The sequence below is a fragment of the Clarias gariepinus genome, chromosome 18 (genome assembly GCF_024256425.1).
Source record: "Clarias gariepinus isolate MV-2021 ecotype Netherlands chromosome 18, CGAR_prim_01v2, whole genome shotgun sequence".
NCBI lineage: Eukaryota > Metazoa > Chordata > Actinopteri > Siluriformes > Clariidae > Clarias > Clarias gariepinus.
The window spans coordinates 2,544,830-2,559,168 of NC_071117.1; the positions used below are offsets into that span (position 1 = coordinate 2,544,830).

The 14,339-nt window shown below is 39.0% G+C and overlaps 1 protein-coding gene across 2 annotated transcripts in view; it reads right to left on the reverse strand.

The window, feature by feature from the left end:
* Positions 1-482: 482 nt before the first annotated feature.
* Positions 483-14,339, reverse strand: part of LOC128506414 (proto-oncogene vav-like) — a 31,272-nt gene continuing 17,415 nt past the window's right edge. For both annotated transcript variants that reach the window (XM_053476832.1, XM_053476833.1), the window contains 15 exons: positions 13,918-14,003; positions 12,271-12,406; positions 12,041-12,150; positions 11,713-11,814; positions 10,991-11,085; positions 10,883-10,905; positions 10,672-10,711; positions 10,189-10,325; positions 7,098-7,163; positions 6,942-6,973; positions 6,705-6,815; positions 6,505-6,592; positions 5,493-5,631; positions 1,185-1,336; positions 483-1,046 (listed from right to left, as the gene is read on the reverse strand). In XM_053476832.1, coding sequence (XP_053332807.1) covers positions 993-1,046; positions 1,185-1,336; positions 5,493-5,631; positions 6,505-6,592; positions 6,705-6,815; positions 6,942-6,973; positions 7,098-7,163; positions 10,189-10,325; positions 10,672-10,711; positions 10,883-10,905; positions 10,991-11,085; positions 11,713-11,814; positions 12,041-12,150; positions 12,271-12,406; positions 13,918-14,003 — 1,371 coding nt within the window. In that variant the 3' untranslated portion in view covers positions 483-992. The remainder of the gene's footprint in view (positions 1,047-1,184; positions 1,337-5,492; positions 5,632-6,504; positions 6,593-6,704; positions 6,816-6,941; positions 6,974-7,097; positions 7,164-10,188; positions 10,326-10,671; positions 10,712-10,882; positions 10,906-10,990; positions 11,086-11,712; positions 11,815-12,040; positions 12,151-12,270; positions 12,407-13,917; positions 14,004-14,339) is intronic.

Here is a 14,339-nt window from a genome sequence, read left to right on the forward strand (position 1 = left end):
CGTTATGGTCTAATATTTTAATGATAAACTCATAATGTCTAATGAGTAACACCCCTCTGATTTGGTTTTAGAGCAGTATTATCACATTTGTAAATGAAACCATGTCAGATGGGGTCAGTGGGAGCGCTGGGGTCATGTGGTGGTTATAATGGAGAAAGGTCATTAGGCCACACCTGCACCCAGCTGCTGGTAATGAAGACGAGATAAAAAAATACACACACACACATACCTAAATATCACAGGTAACAGATTACATGGGTGATTTTAGTCCAATATCCAGTATAGATCCAGTATACAACATCATGCCCATATGTTTCCGACTGGTTTTCTGTTCATCATGTAAATCTGTATTAATGTCCATTTAAATAATAACTAAGTGTAGTCAGATGATTTCAAGGAATTATAAAGTATATTAAAATATGTGTGTGTGTGTGTGTGTGTGTGTGTGTGGTAAGATAGACTGAGAGCCACAGAAATGCAGATCAGAAACCAAAATAAACTTTAAGAAAAACCACAGTTTCACAAACACTGTACAATTTTATACTCTATTAAAACTCCGACAATAAAAAGTAAATAAGAGAAGGCAAATAAACATTCCACCATAAAACACACTCTGTAAAACTCTCACCTAAAATCTGCAAGCTTTAAAATGAACTTTCATTTTCTAAATGAATCCATGAACTGATCAGGGTATGTTCAGTATATCCCTGAGACGTTTAATACAGATGTGAAGCAGAGAATCAGAGAAGTCAGGAAACAAACAAGTAAACAAACAAACAAAAATATTTTGTCCAGCTGTGGTTGAAGGAAGGGAAATAAAAACCTAGACATTCAAAGAATCATTTAGTGTCTAAATGAATCAGTGAATCATATTCAAGAAGATGATTTTGAGGAGTCACTTAACGACTCAATTATTAGGTCACAGTTACTGAATTCTCAGTAGGTAAAGGAGAATGGATCTGGATCTAGAGATCAAAGAGTCACTCTGTGGATCAGCAGTAATCTGAATGTTCCTCTTCTACATAGTTCGCAGGAAACAGTCCAACCTGAGGACACACACACACACACACACACACAGAAAGAGAGAATTCATTGTCATTCAATTCAATGTCATTTCTAATTTTAATTACTGTGTGTGTGTGTGTGTGTGTGTGTGTGTGTGTGTGTGTGTGTGTATTAGTTACCCGGCCATAGACCTCTCCTTTCCACCAGCCATTGTGTGCTTTCTTCGAGATGATCTTCACCGTGTCCCCCTCTCTGAGAGACAGCTCGGTCCGATCCCTCGCTGAGAAATCGTAGCGCACTTTAGCTGTGCCAAAATAACGCTCGCTCATACCTACACACACACACACACACACACACAAAATGTATAACAGCTGTAACATTTCAGCACTACACCACTAGGGTGCACCCTCTCCTGAATTTTAGTACTTCTGCTTTTTGTTCCTTCTCATTTTCTGTTTCATAGATATTTAAAGCTCATGGACTCACACATACACACACACACACACACACACACACACAAAGTGTGAAGCTTTGCAGTTTGTTCTCGATCATGTGCCTTGATCTCTGTATGTGGCCTTGCATTCTACGTTTAGAAGAGACTTGAATTAAATCAGACGAGCGATCGTCAGTGATATAGCGCTCAGCCAGGTTTAATCAAACATTTCTCTCTGAAATCTTTTACAGAATTGGTTTACTTTGTCTCAAGCAACTGATCGGTTCCTGATAACCGATCACGTCCACGCCCCTGCCTGTGAACGCAGTGCCAGTGAGACGCAACAGCAGCTAAAACCTTAACAAAGTACTACTAGTTTCAGCTAAAAGAGCGTGCGTGCCCTGATGATTCCTTGTTCCTTAACCAGTTCATCCACAGCCCATTCACACAGATAATCTGATAAGATCACGCTCACTGTGTGCCATTATTCCCACACCGCCCCGTTTGTCTGAAAGCAGACCTGAGATCGAAAAGAAGGAAGTCAAACGTGTTAGCCTAGGGCTTAAGGAAAAGGAACATCGCAGGCAACGTGGCCATGTCTATAGAGCTCTCGGTCTGTGAGGTCAGGCCTGATTACAAACCAGACCACAGAGATTCGTACTGTAGTTGTCTGCCATCCAATGAGGCTAATCCTGGTTAAAGACGAGCCCCTGCTGGTGTCACTGGTGGTTAGGAGTGACCATTTTATCTCAGATAGCATCATGAAATACAGTCCAGGGCGTCAAATTTGGTTAAATGATCTTCATTTTCGCCATTTACCATCTGTACAGCACAAATAAAGATGTGAGCCAAGTCAAGACTTAGATCTAGGGATTTGACAAAACTGTGGAATCATGTTCATACGCACACAATCCCATTAGTACGATCATAAAAAAATGAACAAACTGAAATATTACAAACACAAGCACTGCCTGTAACACTTGGATGAAAATCCTTTTCAGCCTGAAGTTGAAAGAAAATTCTGAGTTTCATCCCTCGAGATGTTTTGCTAGAGCTTTACTGCAGATGCCTTCAGATGCTGCCTGTTTGTGGTTCTTTCTGCCTTCCGTCTTGTTTTCAAGTTAGACTTCAAGACTAAGTTAAAAGCATGCTCTATTGGGTTGAGATCAGGTGACTGACTTGGCCAGTGAAGAATATCACATTTCTTTGACTTGGCTAGCTTTAACTGTACATGTATGTTTTGGGTCATTATTCGTCTGTAGTATGAATCAGTTTGGGCTGAATCTGAGCAGAGATTCACCTTAAAATTCATCCTGCTACTTTCATTAGCAGTCAGGGCATCAATAAACACCAGTGACCGTGTCTGACAGATAACGTGATGCTCTGGATCATGAGCTGTTCCTTTTCTCCATGCTTTTCTCTTCCCTTCGTTCTGGTACGAGTTAATCTTGTTTTCCAAATAACCTAAAGAAGTCTAATCTGGCCGTTCTGTTCTTAAGTATTCCCAGTGGGTTACACCTTGTGGCGAAACATCTGCATTTAGTTCATATCAGGTCGTCCCTTGACTGTAAACTGACAATGGCACACCAACCTCCTCCAATGACTTGTTGATTTGGCTAGATGTTGTAATGGGGTTCTTCTTTACCATGGACAGAATTCTGTGCTCATACACCTTTATCTTCCATGGTCTTCCAGGCCTTTTGCTGTTGCTGAGCTTACCAAGTAATTCCTTTTGATTTCGAATGTTCTAAACTGTTGTATTGGTCACTCCCAATGTTTTTGCTCTCTCTTTGATTAGAAAAAAAACTAATTTTTAGCCTAATTATGGCTTGTTGCATTTGCACAGTCACTATTTAAACCTCGTGTGGGGAGTTCAAGTGTACAGCTACCAAATGCAAATCCAACACTCCAGTCTTCTTATCGGCTTCATTAATCATTGAGTAATGAGAGAACAGACCACACCTGGCCATGTAACTGCTTGTCAGCTAGAGCTCCAAAAATACTTGTGTGTGTATGAACATGGCTGTAATCCCTAAATGGGTAATATCACATTTCTGTCAAACCCCTTGAGTTAAAGCTGAAAGTCATAACCTTGTTCCAATATGTTTGGCCCTGGCTACCAATGTTTGTTTACTGTATAAACATCAGATAAACATCTGTAACGTCCAATTACTTAAAGTTTCTCAACACACATACATGTTATCTGGTCTCTCATCATGTCCTCAATAAACTTAGTGGGGATAAATTTAGTTATTATGATTTGGCTTGGTAGTGTTAAATCTTGTAAAAGGGTTCTTCTGTACCATGGACAGAGTTTTACAGTCATCCACTTTAGTTTACTTCTGTGGTCTTTCAGGCCTTTTGCTGTTTCAGGTTTCAGACCTGTATTGGCCACTCTTAATGTTTTGCTCTCTCTTTCTGATGGGTCCATTTCGGTTTTTCAGCCTAATAACAGCCTCCTTAACTTTCATAAACCCCTTTTTAAAATCTTACAGTCAGTCTTCAAGAGAACAGCTACCAAATGACAACCTCCAGGCCTTTTATGTTCCTGATTAGTCAGGAAGTAACAAGGGAACAGGGCACCCCTCCCCCCACCCTGAAAAATCGTGTGTGTATAAAAATGGCTGTAATTTCTAAATGGTTAATGGTTAAAAGTCTTGATTTCATTCACATCTTAAGTGTTTCATTTCAAACTGGTGGTATACAGAGGAAAAATGGCAAAAAAATAATTTATTTGACTTTAGCCATATATGTGCCATAATGGATGTTTTGATACTGGATGCAAAGACTGTAAGAAAGTGCATACAGGGGAACCTTGGATTGCAAGTATAATTAATTCCAGAAGCGGGCTTGTATTCCAAATCTCGTAAACCAAAGCAATTTTTCCCATAAGAAATAATAGAAACTCAAATTATTCGTTCCACAGCCCAAAAAAAACAAATTAATAAAAATAATAAACACAAAATATAAAGTTAAAATAAAACAAATTAACCTGCACTTTACCTTAAAAAAAAGTAACAAATAAATTCCAACAGATAAGTGTTTCTGCGTGAGAAAAGGGGCACAATGTCGAATTATGCACACGCACACACATGACAGAGAGGGTGAAAATGGATATTTACCCTCTAATGAGACTTTCTTTTGCTTTACACACATGCACACACATGTGTTATAAGAAACATTACACGCGCGCTATACGCACACGCACACAAACACAAAATAAAATGTTTTACACACACTCACGTGGTCACAGTGTTATAGTAAACAATACACGCGTGCACAGATGTTGATTATACCAGTAAGACATGCGCACTAAGACCAAGCAGGGGAGACGATTACCCACTATTCTGCAGCGCAAGAGAGAGAAAAACCATTGGCTCAGTTGTGATCACATGATGCTCGGCGTCAAAACAAGAAGTGCGTGCATGATACATGATACTCTGTACTCGTAAACCAATACTTGTTCGTTTTCCAAGTCAAATTTATTTAAAATTTTTGCTTGTCTAGCAGAACACTCGCAAACCGCTTAACTCGCAAACCGTGTTACTCGCAAGGTTCCAGTGTATTTTCGAGCAGGTTGCACCCCATGTCCTGGTGAGCACACCTGTAAGCCCAATAAAAGAACATTTAACTGCACATTTGTTCATCATGTTCTACAGGATCTGATTATTTTCCAGCATTCACTGATTCGGGGACTTGCATTAAAAAAAAAAAAAAAAAAAAACGCCTTGGTTCTGTGTGCATGGAGTTTGCATGTTTCCCCCGTGCTTGGTGTACCCCACCTCATGCCATAAGTCTCCTGAGATAAGCTCCAGATCCCTGCGACCGTGAATACAGAATAAAGCGCTATAGACAATGAGTGAGTGAATGACTGGAAATGACACTCATTTTCTCATTCATAGGTTCGGGGAATGGTTCATAGGTTCATTCATACTTTGCCACTTTGTATCCTGGAACTTTAACCTTGAGTCCATGAGTCGTTTACAGTACATAACAATTTTGATCTCTGTTCCAGTCTAAGCATCTATGTACATTAAGTATGTTTGTGTGTTACCTCTGGTAGGCGCGTGTGTGTATCCATGTGAGGGTGAGGACGTGCTCTGCTCTGGCTGTTTGAACGGAATCTGCAGTCGAGTGTCCACGTCTTTAAAACACTCCTTCAGGGAATTCTCCTGGTAATAATTAACCAGTTCCTGTCAAAGAGAGGCAACATTAATCTAATTCACGATTCATTTGGTGTCCAAACCTTTCAGTGGAACATGGTCGCAGTGAGAGTGAGTGAGGAAGAGGAGAGATGTAAAGAGTTTAAACGAAGCATGGAGCCATGGTCGATACAATGCAGAGTGAATTGACATCATGGATTTGAAGAGGTACACGTTTCTCAAATGAATCATCAATTAGTTAAATTAGTCACTGCGTCCATTTTGATTAAAAGTTAAGAAATCTAAAGTGTAATTTGGTGTAAAAGAATACCTAATGTGTGAAGTTTCAGCAAAAATACGGTGGTTAGTCAATCAGAAACCAGAGATAGAAGAATAACACCGGTTCTAAATGACTCAGGGAGTCTTTAAATTAGGTATAGAGTGCATCAGGGATCAGAATTATTAGATTCAAAGAAACGTGTAAACAGTTCTTTTGAGAGAAAATGTTTTTACTGGAGTAAAAACCAACTTATTCCCAGAGTTATGAAGTGCATAAATGACTCATCAACATGAAAAACAAGAGATTCAAAGAGTAATTTTGTGTCGCACTGAGTCGGATTCAGTCGGTCATGAAGCTGTGCTCAGAATCTCTGAAGTATTGAGCTGGAGTCAGGGCGAACAGATTCAAAGAGTCACTCTACTCAAACTTGATTCAGCAGATCTGTTTGTATCTACAGACGCTATTGTTTTAACCTCACGACTGAAGTGTTACACACTAAACTGTGCAGTTCAGGGGAATGATGGGAAATAGGGAAATGGGAAGTACTGATCAAAACAAACACGCTGTAATCATTCGCAAGGTTAAATCAGAACAGCCAAGAGAAGAAAAAGTGCACACTACTAAGTGAAGTAGTGCCTACTTACAATGAGCCCTTTAAAGGCTTTCTTTTCATTGATTCTGTAGAGACCTTCAGCCAGAGTGATCTTAATGTGCCGGATGTCCATGTTGAACCTATAGGACACAAGAGACGGTGTGTATTTTCAGAAAGGAATACTATCAAAAACATTAGTGTGTGTGTGTGTGTGTGTGTGTGTGTGTGTGTGTGTGTGTGTGTGTGTGTTACTTGAGGCTGATGGCGAACTCCCCTCCATCCTTTTGCCTAATCAGGAAAGTCCCATCAGATCGAGAGATCAGTAGACTCTTGGCCTGAGTACGGTCCATGGTACCCGCAAACCTGAGACACACACACACACACACACACACACACACACACACACACACAGTGGGTTGGTGGATGAAACGTTAGATACAGTTAGTTGTGTTGTGTGTGTGTGTGTGTGTGTGTGTGTGTGTGTGTTACCAGAGGAATCCTGTAAGGTCTGGAGGTGCTCTCTGTGAATACAGAAAATAAAAGCATCTAAATTAAATTAATGTTAGTGATTTGTTGAATTGACCATTTGGGGTCAGAATTCAGTGTGAAATCAATCATTTGACTTTTGACCTCTGGTTGACTCACCGGTAAAAAGGGTTGAACTTTACTGCAGGGGAACCAGCCAACCTCACTTACTGTCAGATTCCTGCCCTAAAACACACACACACACACACACACACACACACATTATTCGAATTTACCCGTGACTGATGTACTCTATCTGTATTTTGAGACATGAACGACATCTGAGACACAGATGTGTCAGTGTGGGAATGGGGTCTACAGCAGGTTTGTGGTCGACTCTGAGAGTTCATGCGGCTAAAAGTCACAGTGTTTTACATGAAAAGACGTGTATTTGTGTACCCTGGAAGCAGCATCTTCTCACATCAGGCTAATCTAGTCACATCTGTCTAATATCCAGTAATAACTTCAAGAACGCGAATGGTGAAGAGCACTAACAGCACCTTTACCGTAGCATGGCTAGTTGTGTATAATAAACTGCAGGTCGACCCTTCATACTGCAGTCAGAACTCTATGGTTTAAAGAGTCATTCTGCCTTATATGACTCAATGAATCAGTGAAGTTACCACAAATTGAATTCAGAGATTCAGTGTCTGAAAATGAAAATGGGCTGAAAATTAAAAGATTCAAAGTGTCACTCCGTGGGTAATTGATTTCTCAGATCACTGGTTTGGCCGGTCTTTCACACGCAAGTTGAGAGATCTGATGTGTCACTCAATGTCTAATTTATTCATTAAATTACTGAATTGCTCCCAGGCTCTTCCTTAAAGACAGAGTGAGAAGAATCAGTAAGACACTTTATACGATAATTAACTTACTGAATCACTGAATCAGTCATAGTCTTGATAAAAGCAGAAGTGTGTGAATGGGAGTCAAGTGTATTAATGACTCACTGAACCACTCATAAAACCTTCATTTTTCAAATTCTAACAGCTAAATGCTATTTGAAACTGGTGAAGGTTTATTATGAGTGTAAGCTAGCACTTATCTGAAAATGCTAGATTTTAAAATAAGTGGCCTCTAGTTAAAAAGAATAAATTAAATTATTGTTTATTATGGTTAGTTGGTTAAACAAACTTCTAGCTAGTGTTAGTTTGAATACATAGTAAGCTAAATGAATTTTTAGCTAACGCTGGTTTGGTTACAGAGTTATTCTAATGGGGTTCGAGCTAATGCTAATTTGGTTATGTAGTTAGCTGACTGCATTTGGAGCTACAGTAATGTTAGTTTGGTAGCTAACACTTCTTAGTTAACACTAATAGGTTACATAGTTAGCTAAATGGTTTCCTAGCTAACACTAAACTAGTTACATAATTAACTTAATTAATCAACATAATTGATTTCTAGCTAACAGTCATTTGGTTACATAGTTGGCTAAATGGCTTCCGAAACTAATACTAATTTGATTACATAGTTAACTTCATGGATTTCTAGCTAATGTTACATTGGGTACAGTTAGTTTAATGAAAGTCTATGCTAATTCTAGTTTAGTAACATAGTTAGCCAAATGGATTACTAGCTGAAGCTAATTTGGTTACATAATTTGATTAAAAGACTTTTTAGCTAATGTCCTCTCTCACTGCATCCATAAATCTCCTCTTTGGTCTTCCTCTAGACCTCCTGCCTGGCAGTTCCAACCTCAGCATCCTTCTACCGATATATTCACCATCTCTCCTCTGAACATGTCCAAATCACCTCAATCTGGCCTCTCTGACTTTATCTCCAAAACATCTAATGTGGGTTGTCCCTGTGATAAACTCATTCTTGATCTTTGTAACTCCCAAGGAGAACCTCAACCTCTTCAGCTCTGCTACCTCCAACTCTGCCTCCTGTCTTTTCTTCAGTGCCTTTACTGCCTCTAAGCCGTAGAGCATCGCTGGTCTCACCACCGTCCTGTACACCTTTCCTTTCGTTCTCGCTGATACTCTTTTATCGCACAACACACCTGAAACTTTTCTGGACTTGCTTTTATAATGCTTGCTAATTCTAAACACTTGTTATTCTTTTTATAGTTACAGAAAGTATTACAAATTAATTGCAAAAAGGTGGAATGTTTTATTTTCCTCAAGTAATGAAATTTATAAAGCAAACTGTTGTGTTGACCTTTGAACACATACACATTTCCCTAGAAGAAGCGTTACTGTAGCATTGATATGATTTTGCACATCATGTTTGCACATTTGTTTGCACTTTTGCACATGCCCTTGAACTGTATATTGTTGGAATGACAATAAAATTAACTTGATTTTCAGTAAACAGACTAACTCGTAGATTTGCGTCTACTGTACATAATGTACTTCAAATTCAGGAGGCGACGCGACGTCCTGCCGTAACACCTCAGTCAGGAATTAGTGACCGTAAGAGGATGTTAAAGTGCTGAACTGCGGCTTTTTTCATGAACTGAAACTATAAAGTTGACCAGTTTCACTGCTGTTCTCAGGGAAAGTAGGGTCTGTGGTAAATAAAGCAGAAGTAAAGCTAATCATCTCTAATGCTAACTGCTCTTGTTGTTATTAATCATTAGCCTAACAATGAATGCTATTCTTAAACATACCATGTTTGATTGGATTAAAAGAATAATTAATTAATTAATGATCAAAACTTAACTTCTACAAATGCACAAGACTGCTGTTAGCATGGGTATGCTAGCCAAAATTAGCATGACAGCAGCTAGATGTGTTTATTAATGCATCCTTTTTTTTATTTGTTTTTGTAACATGGTTAAAATAGAAATTGAGGAACGTGTAGTGTGTATTGCTAACAAAGCAATATTAGATGTTAAGACAGCAATAATAAAATTAAATTAAACTATTAGTACTAAAAACTATATTCTAGATAAAAGTACAAGCACAATTTTTGGTTTATTGGTTATTAGCAACACAGAGCACAACAGGCTAGTGCATGTGCTTAGGGATAACTTATGCTTCTGCATTTGTAATGCATTAGCTTTGATATTACACCTTAAATACATTGACCACGGTGGAAAAACAGCTGCGAAATAACTAGCAGAGTGCTACATTTATAGTTGTCTAGTTGTCTGTAGCTGTTTTATGCTAAATGGTGAGCATTGAAGTATGTTGCCACATTTTAAATCAATAATTATATAACAGATTGCAATAAGTAGCACGAAAGGGTAAAATATTGAAGCCGGTACCTCCCACCACTGCAAGTCAACGTCAGCGCGCGTCAGCTCTATGACATCACCCACAGCAAGATGCAGCGGCTGGCCGAACGCCACAGGGGGCGGTGGCATGCCGTAATAATCATTACACACCTCCATCTTAGGAAGACCTGAGACAGACAGTGCGACAGAAAAAAACTTGTAATTAATCCATTAATGCTAATAATGTGTACAATTTACTTCTAATGTTTCATAGAAGGCTAAAAACAGTTAATCTGACAGGATTATTGAGCAAAAGAGATGAGTATGAGTATTAATCTTTAAAGCTTACACTTACAGGCTAACTTGCTAAACTAATTTTTAAGGGAAAGTTATAGGTATAAGTTTTTATTGCTAATTCTAGCTTGCTAGCAAGAAAGTTTTTAGAATTATTTTTAAAGGAAACTCTATGATTGTAGTTGTTAAGATGGCAGAAGGGTTTGAGGGGCAAAGGCTTGAAAAAGGTGGGGGCAATACCCGGTTTAGTCTGTCTCGAAGTGGCAGATCTGGACTTGCTCTAAAAGGAAACAAAAGCAAAAGTAGTTTCAAAAGCTTCCGCATTTCTTAACATATAGTATGCTTGTGAAATCCCATGCTGCACTGCAGTGGGTTTGTCGGTCAGAATGTACACAGGTATAAAATAGATTAATGCTGAACCATTGTGGGGATGGAGTTGGTAATGACTGACCTTTTTCGTAGTCACAGAGTTTTCTGAAAGAAAAAAAGAAACATGATAAATAAGATTGCACCTGTATCCTGGTCAAACGTCCACGCAGATGAGAGAACAAAATCAGACCTGCATTGCGTCCACATGGAGGAACGCGTCCAAGACACTCCTTATGGGCGGCCATTTTACAGCGGGTGCAGCGGTAGCCCTGGTAGAAGATCCCCCTGATGGAGAAGGACCACACACACAAAAAAACACAAACTTTAACATCCTGGATGTTCATCAGTTCTTCTCTGTTGCCCAATCAAAGCAAATCTTATTATCTTTGTGAAGCTCCATGCACACTAGCAAGCAACAGGAACTTCAGAAGCCACTTCAGCAACATTTTCTTTAAGCAGATGCCCTTATCCAGAGATCTCATTATACTGTATATCTGAGCAGCTGGGGTTTCACTCCTTGAAATCTTCTGATCACTATCCCAATGCCTCAACCAGCACAGATGGAATGCATCAAACAAACAAGTCTGATCCATGGAGGCCCCACCTCACATCCCACAGCATCCAAAGGATCTGTTTTCAATGTTCTTGTACAAGACACCACGTTACCAGTGGCACAAGGCGACTCTACACAATACTAGGCTTAATGTATTGCATTACAGTGTTATGGCTGATTGGTGTATGTTAGAATGATTATATTAGTGTAATATGCCTATTTGTTTGTATATTTATGGTAGATGTTTAACTCTGGTAATTATGGTAATATGTCATGGTCTAAAAAATCAACATCAATATTTAACAACTAACAACAACACTATTCTGAGATAACTCTGGGATGGTTTGTGAACCATTTACCTGAGCAACATCTGACAGGCTTTACAGGAAGTGGTCTGCTCAAAACAGTGCATCTGGAAGTCATGGCCATTGGCCGTGCTGTTCTCTGGACACATGTTAGACCTGTGGATGTGCACATATTTAATATCAATAAATATGATATTGATATGGTACAAATAATCTGATATCAATGAAATTCTGGTTTTTAAAATCTGTTATTACTAAAAACAAATGGGATTAATTAGCATACCTACTAGCATTAAAAGTTAACAAATATTAGATGTTTCTGGAGTTATCTAGGTGGAATATTTGATTAATGTTAAGATTACGTGTCTGACAATTTACTCACAGAGCCATCTCGAACTGTTCTAGCCACTTCTTCTTCAGCTCACGTGTCTTGAAGTAAAGATCATAACCACCCTGGCCATATGAATCCATTAGCAAGAAGGTATGTGTCCACTACACACACAAACACACACACACACACAGAGATGCCAGGAAAAAAACCCAATGAGATGACATACAGTAGTTGACACAAATACACAGAGAAATTGAGAAAAGAGGACCGTGTAAGAGGACCTTTTTATTTTCTTTGTCTCCGGTTGGTTCATCTCTCAGTTGGTATTGCTGCAGGTCAATGAGTTCTTTCAGCTCCATAATCTCCCCACTGCGCTTCTTACACACCAGTAGGGCTTTATCAAACAGGAACGCATACCTGCATGCAAAAATGATAATTCAACACTGATTTAAGGGCAAATAAATCTATTAAATTGATAGATCTATGTAATCTATCAAGATGATAGATGATGTAATTATCAAGCAATCCACCTTGGTCACCAGTTATCAAGACTACGCAGGTTCAGAACATTTCACTACAAATACAACACGAGACGATACAAATACGAATATTGAACCACTCCACCAGACTGATTGTACCCAGGCCTGTGCAGAAACCGAGTAACTTTATGGGGGTCATCATTAAAGATGAACAACAACCCCACTAGGATGCCAGTTACCAAAAACAGTACATGTATGTTTTCTACAAAACAACCTTACACCTGTAATCAAGGCCATATGGCTGAAAAACTATCTAGTAGATTTCCTGTTACCAAGACCTACAGTATATGGTACTGAACAACACTACTGCGCAAAACTTTTACGGTTCTGAACAACTCCACTGCAAAAGTAATTACAAAAACTGTGAGAATATCCAAACTTTCTGCTAGGTCAGTGGTTTATTCCAGTATTGAGCAACTCCATTGGGTCATCAGTTACCAAGACATTGTACATCCCACACTACTCAACTGGGCCACCATACAGGGGTCATAAAGGTACTAAACAACTGCATTAGGCCATCAGCTACTAGGATAATTGTGGTACTGACAAATTCCACTGCCTCACCCGTTACCAAGACCATGTGGGTTTTAAACAACTCAAATGGGTCACCAGTTTCCAAGATCTTGTTAATTCCAAACAAGTCCATTTGGTCACCAATTATCAGGATCTTGTTGTTCCAAACAGCTGCATTGGGAAACCAGTACCACAGTCTTCAAGGTCCAGGTTCAACATTCAAGTTATTTGCCAATGCCACCTTTGCTGCAGACATACAGAGGAATCGAAATGCCAATTCTCTTCTCTCTCATTAAGTGTTCGTCAATTGTACTATGTCAATGCAATATAGAATGTTTGTAGAAAAATATCAGCAGTAAGTACAATATGGAAACAGATTTTTGTATGAAGGTAATAGCAGTGTACTTTTAATAAATAGATTTAAATAAACTGAATGAATATATCTTGTAAACACCTAAATGAATAACCATCTGAGAATTTGATGAAAGAATGAAAGAATTTGTTTATTTGTTTAATTTTGTTTTGTTTGCAAACAACTGGGTAACCACTTCCTGGTTCCACCAAAATCCTGGTTCCAAACAATTCTACTGGGTCACCAGTAACCAGGACCTGGTAGGTTCCAAATAACTCCACTGAATAACCAGCTACCAGGATTTCGCAGGTTCTAACCACTTCACTGGGTCACTAGTTACCAAGATATTGTAGGTTGCAAACAATACCATTGGGTCATGTACCAAATGTACGAAAGAACTCCCCTGGGTCACTTGTAACAATTACGGTAATTGACAATTACAAAATCCTTTAAATGTCGCTACAGAAAATTTCAACATTTCCTTCGCATCACACATTCAAACACAAGTAAAATGAAATAATCACCTGTCCTGCTTTGATTTCTTGTCAGGTCCACAGATCTTCAGCTCTCCATCAATCTTTGGGCGGCCAAAAAGTGCGAGGGACTGAGTCTGAGTGACAAAGAGAAAAGGTCAAACGGAAGAAAGATGTGATTCAAAGAGATGTGCAGAGATTTATCTGTAGTCACAATGCCCTCTTTAATTTCAGTGTAGCTCAGTGCTGTGGTTAACTACATACTTTGCTGGAGCACTGCAGCAAAAAACATATAAAGGGGGCTTTAGGGGGCACATCCCATCACATTCTGTAGGTAAATATTGTTTTGTTTTTTTTGAGATATAAGAACAACATTAAAGTGCAGCGATACGAGACAAAGTCGTGGAAGCAGACAATGAAAGCTTTAGTTTGTAAATGCTACCGCAACTTCCTGTCAAACAGGAAACCGTGCA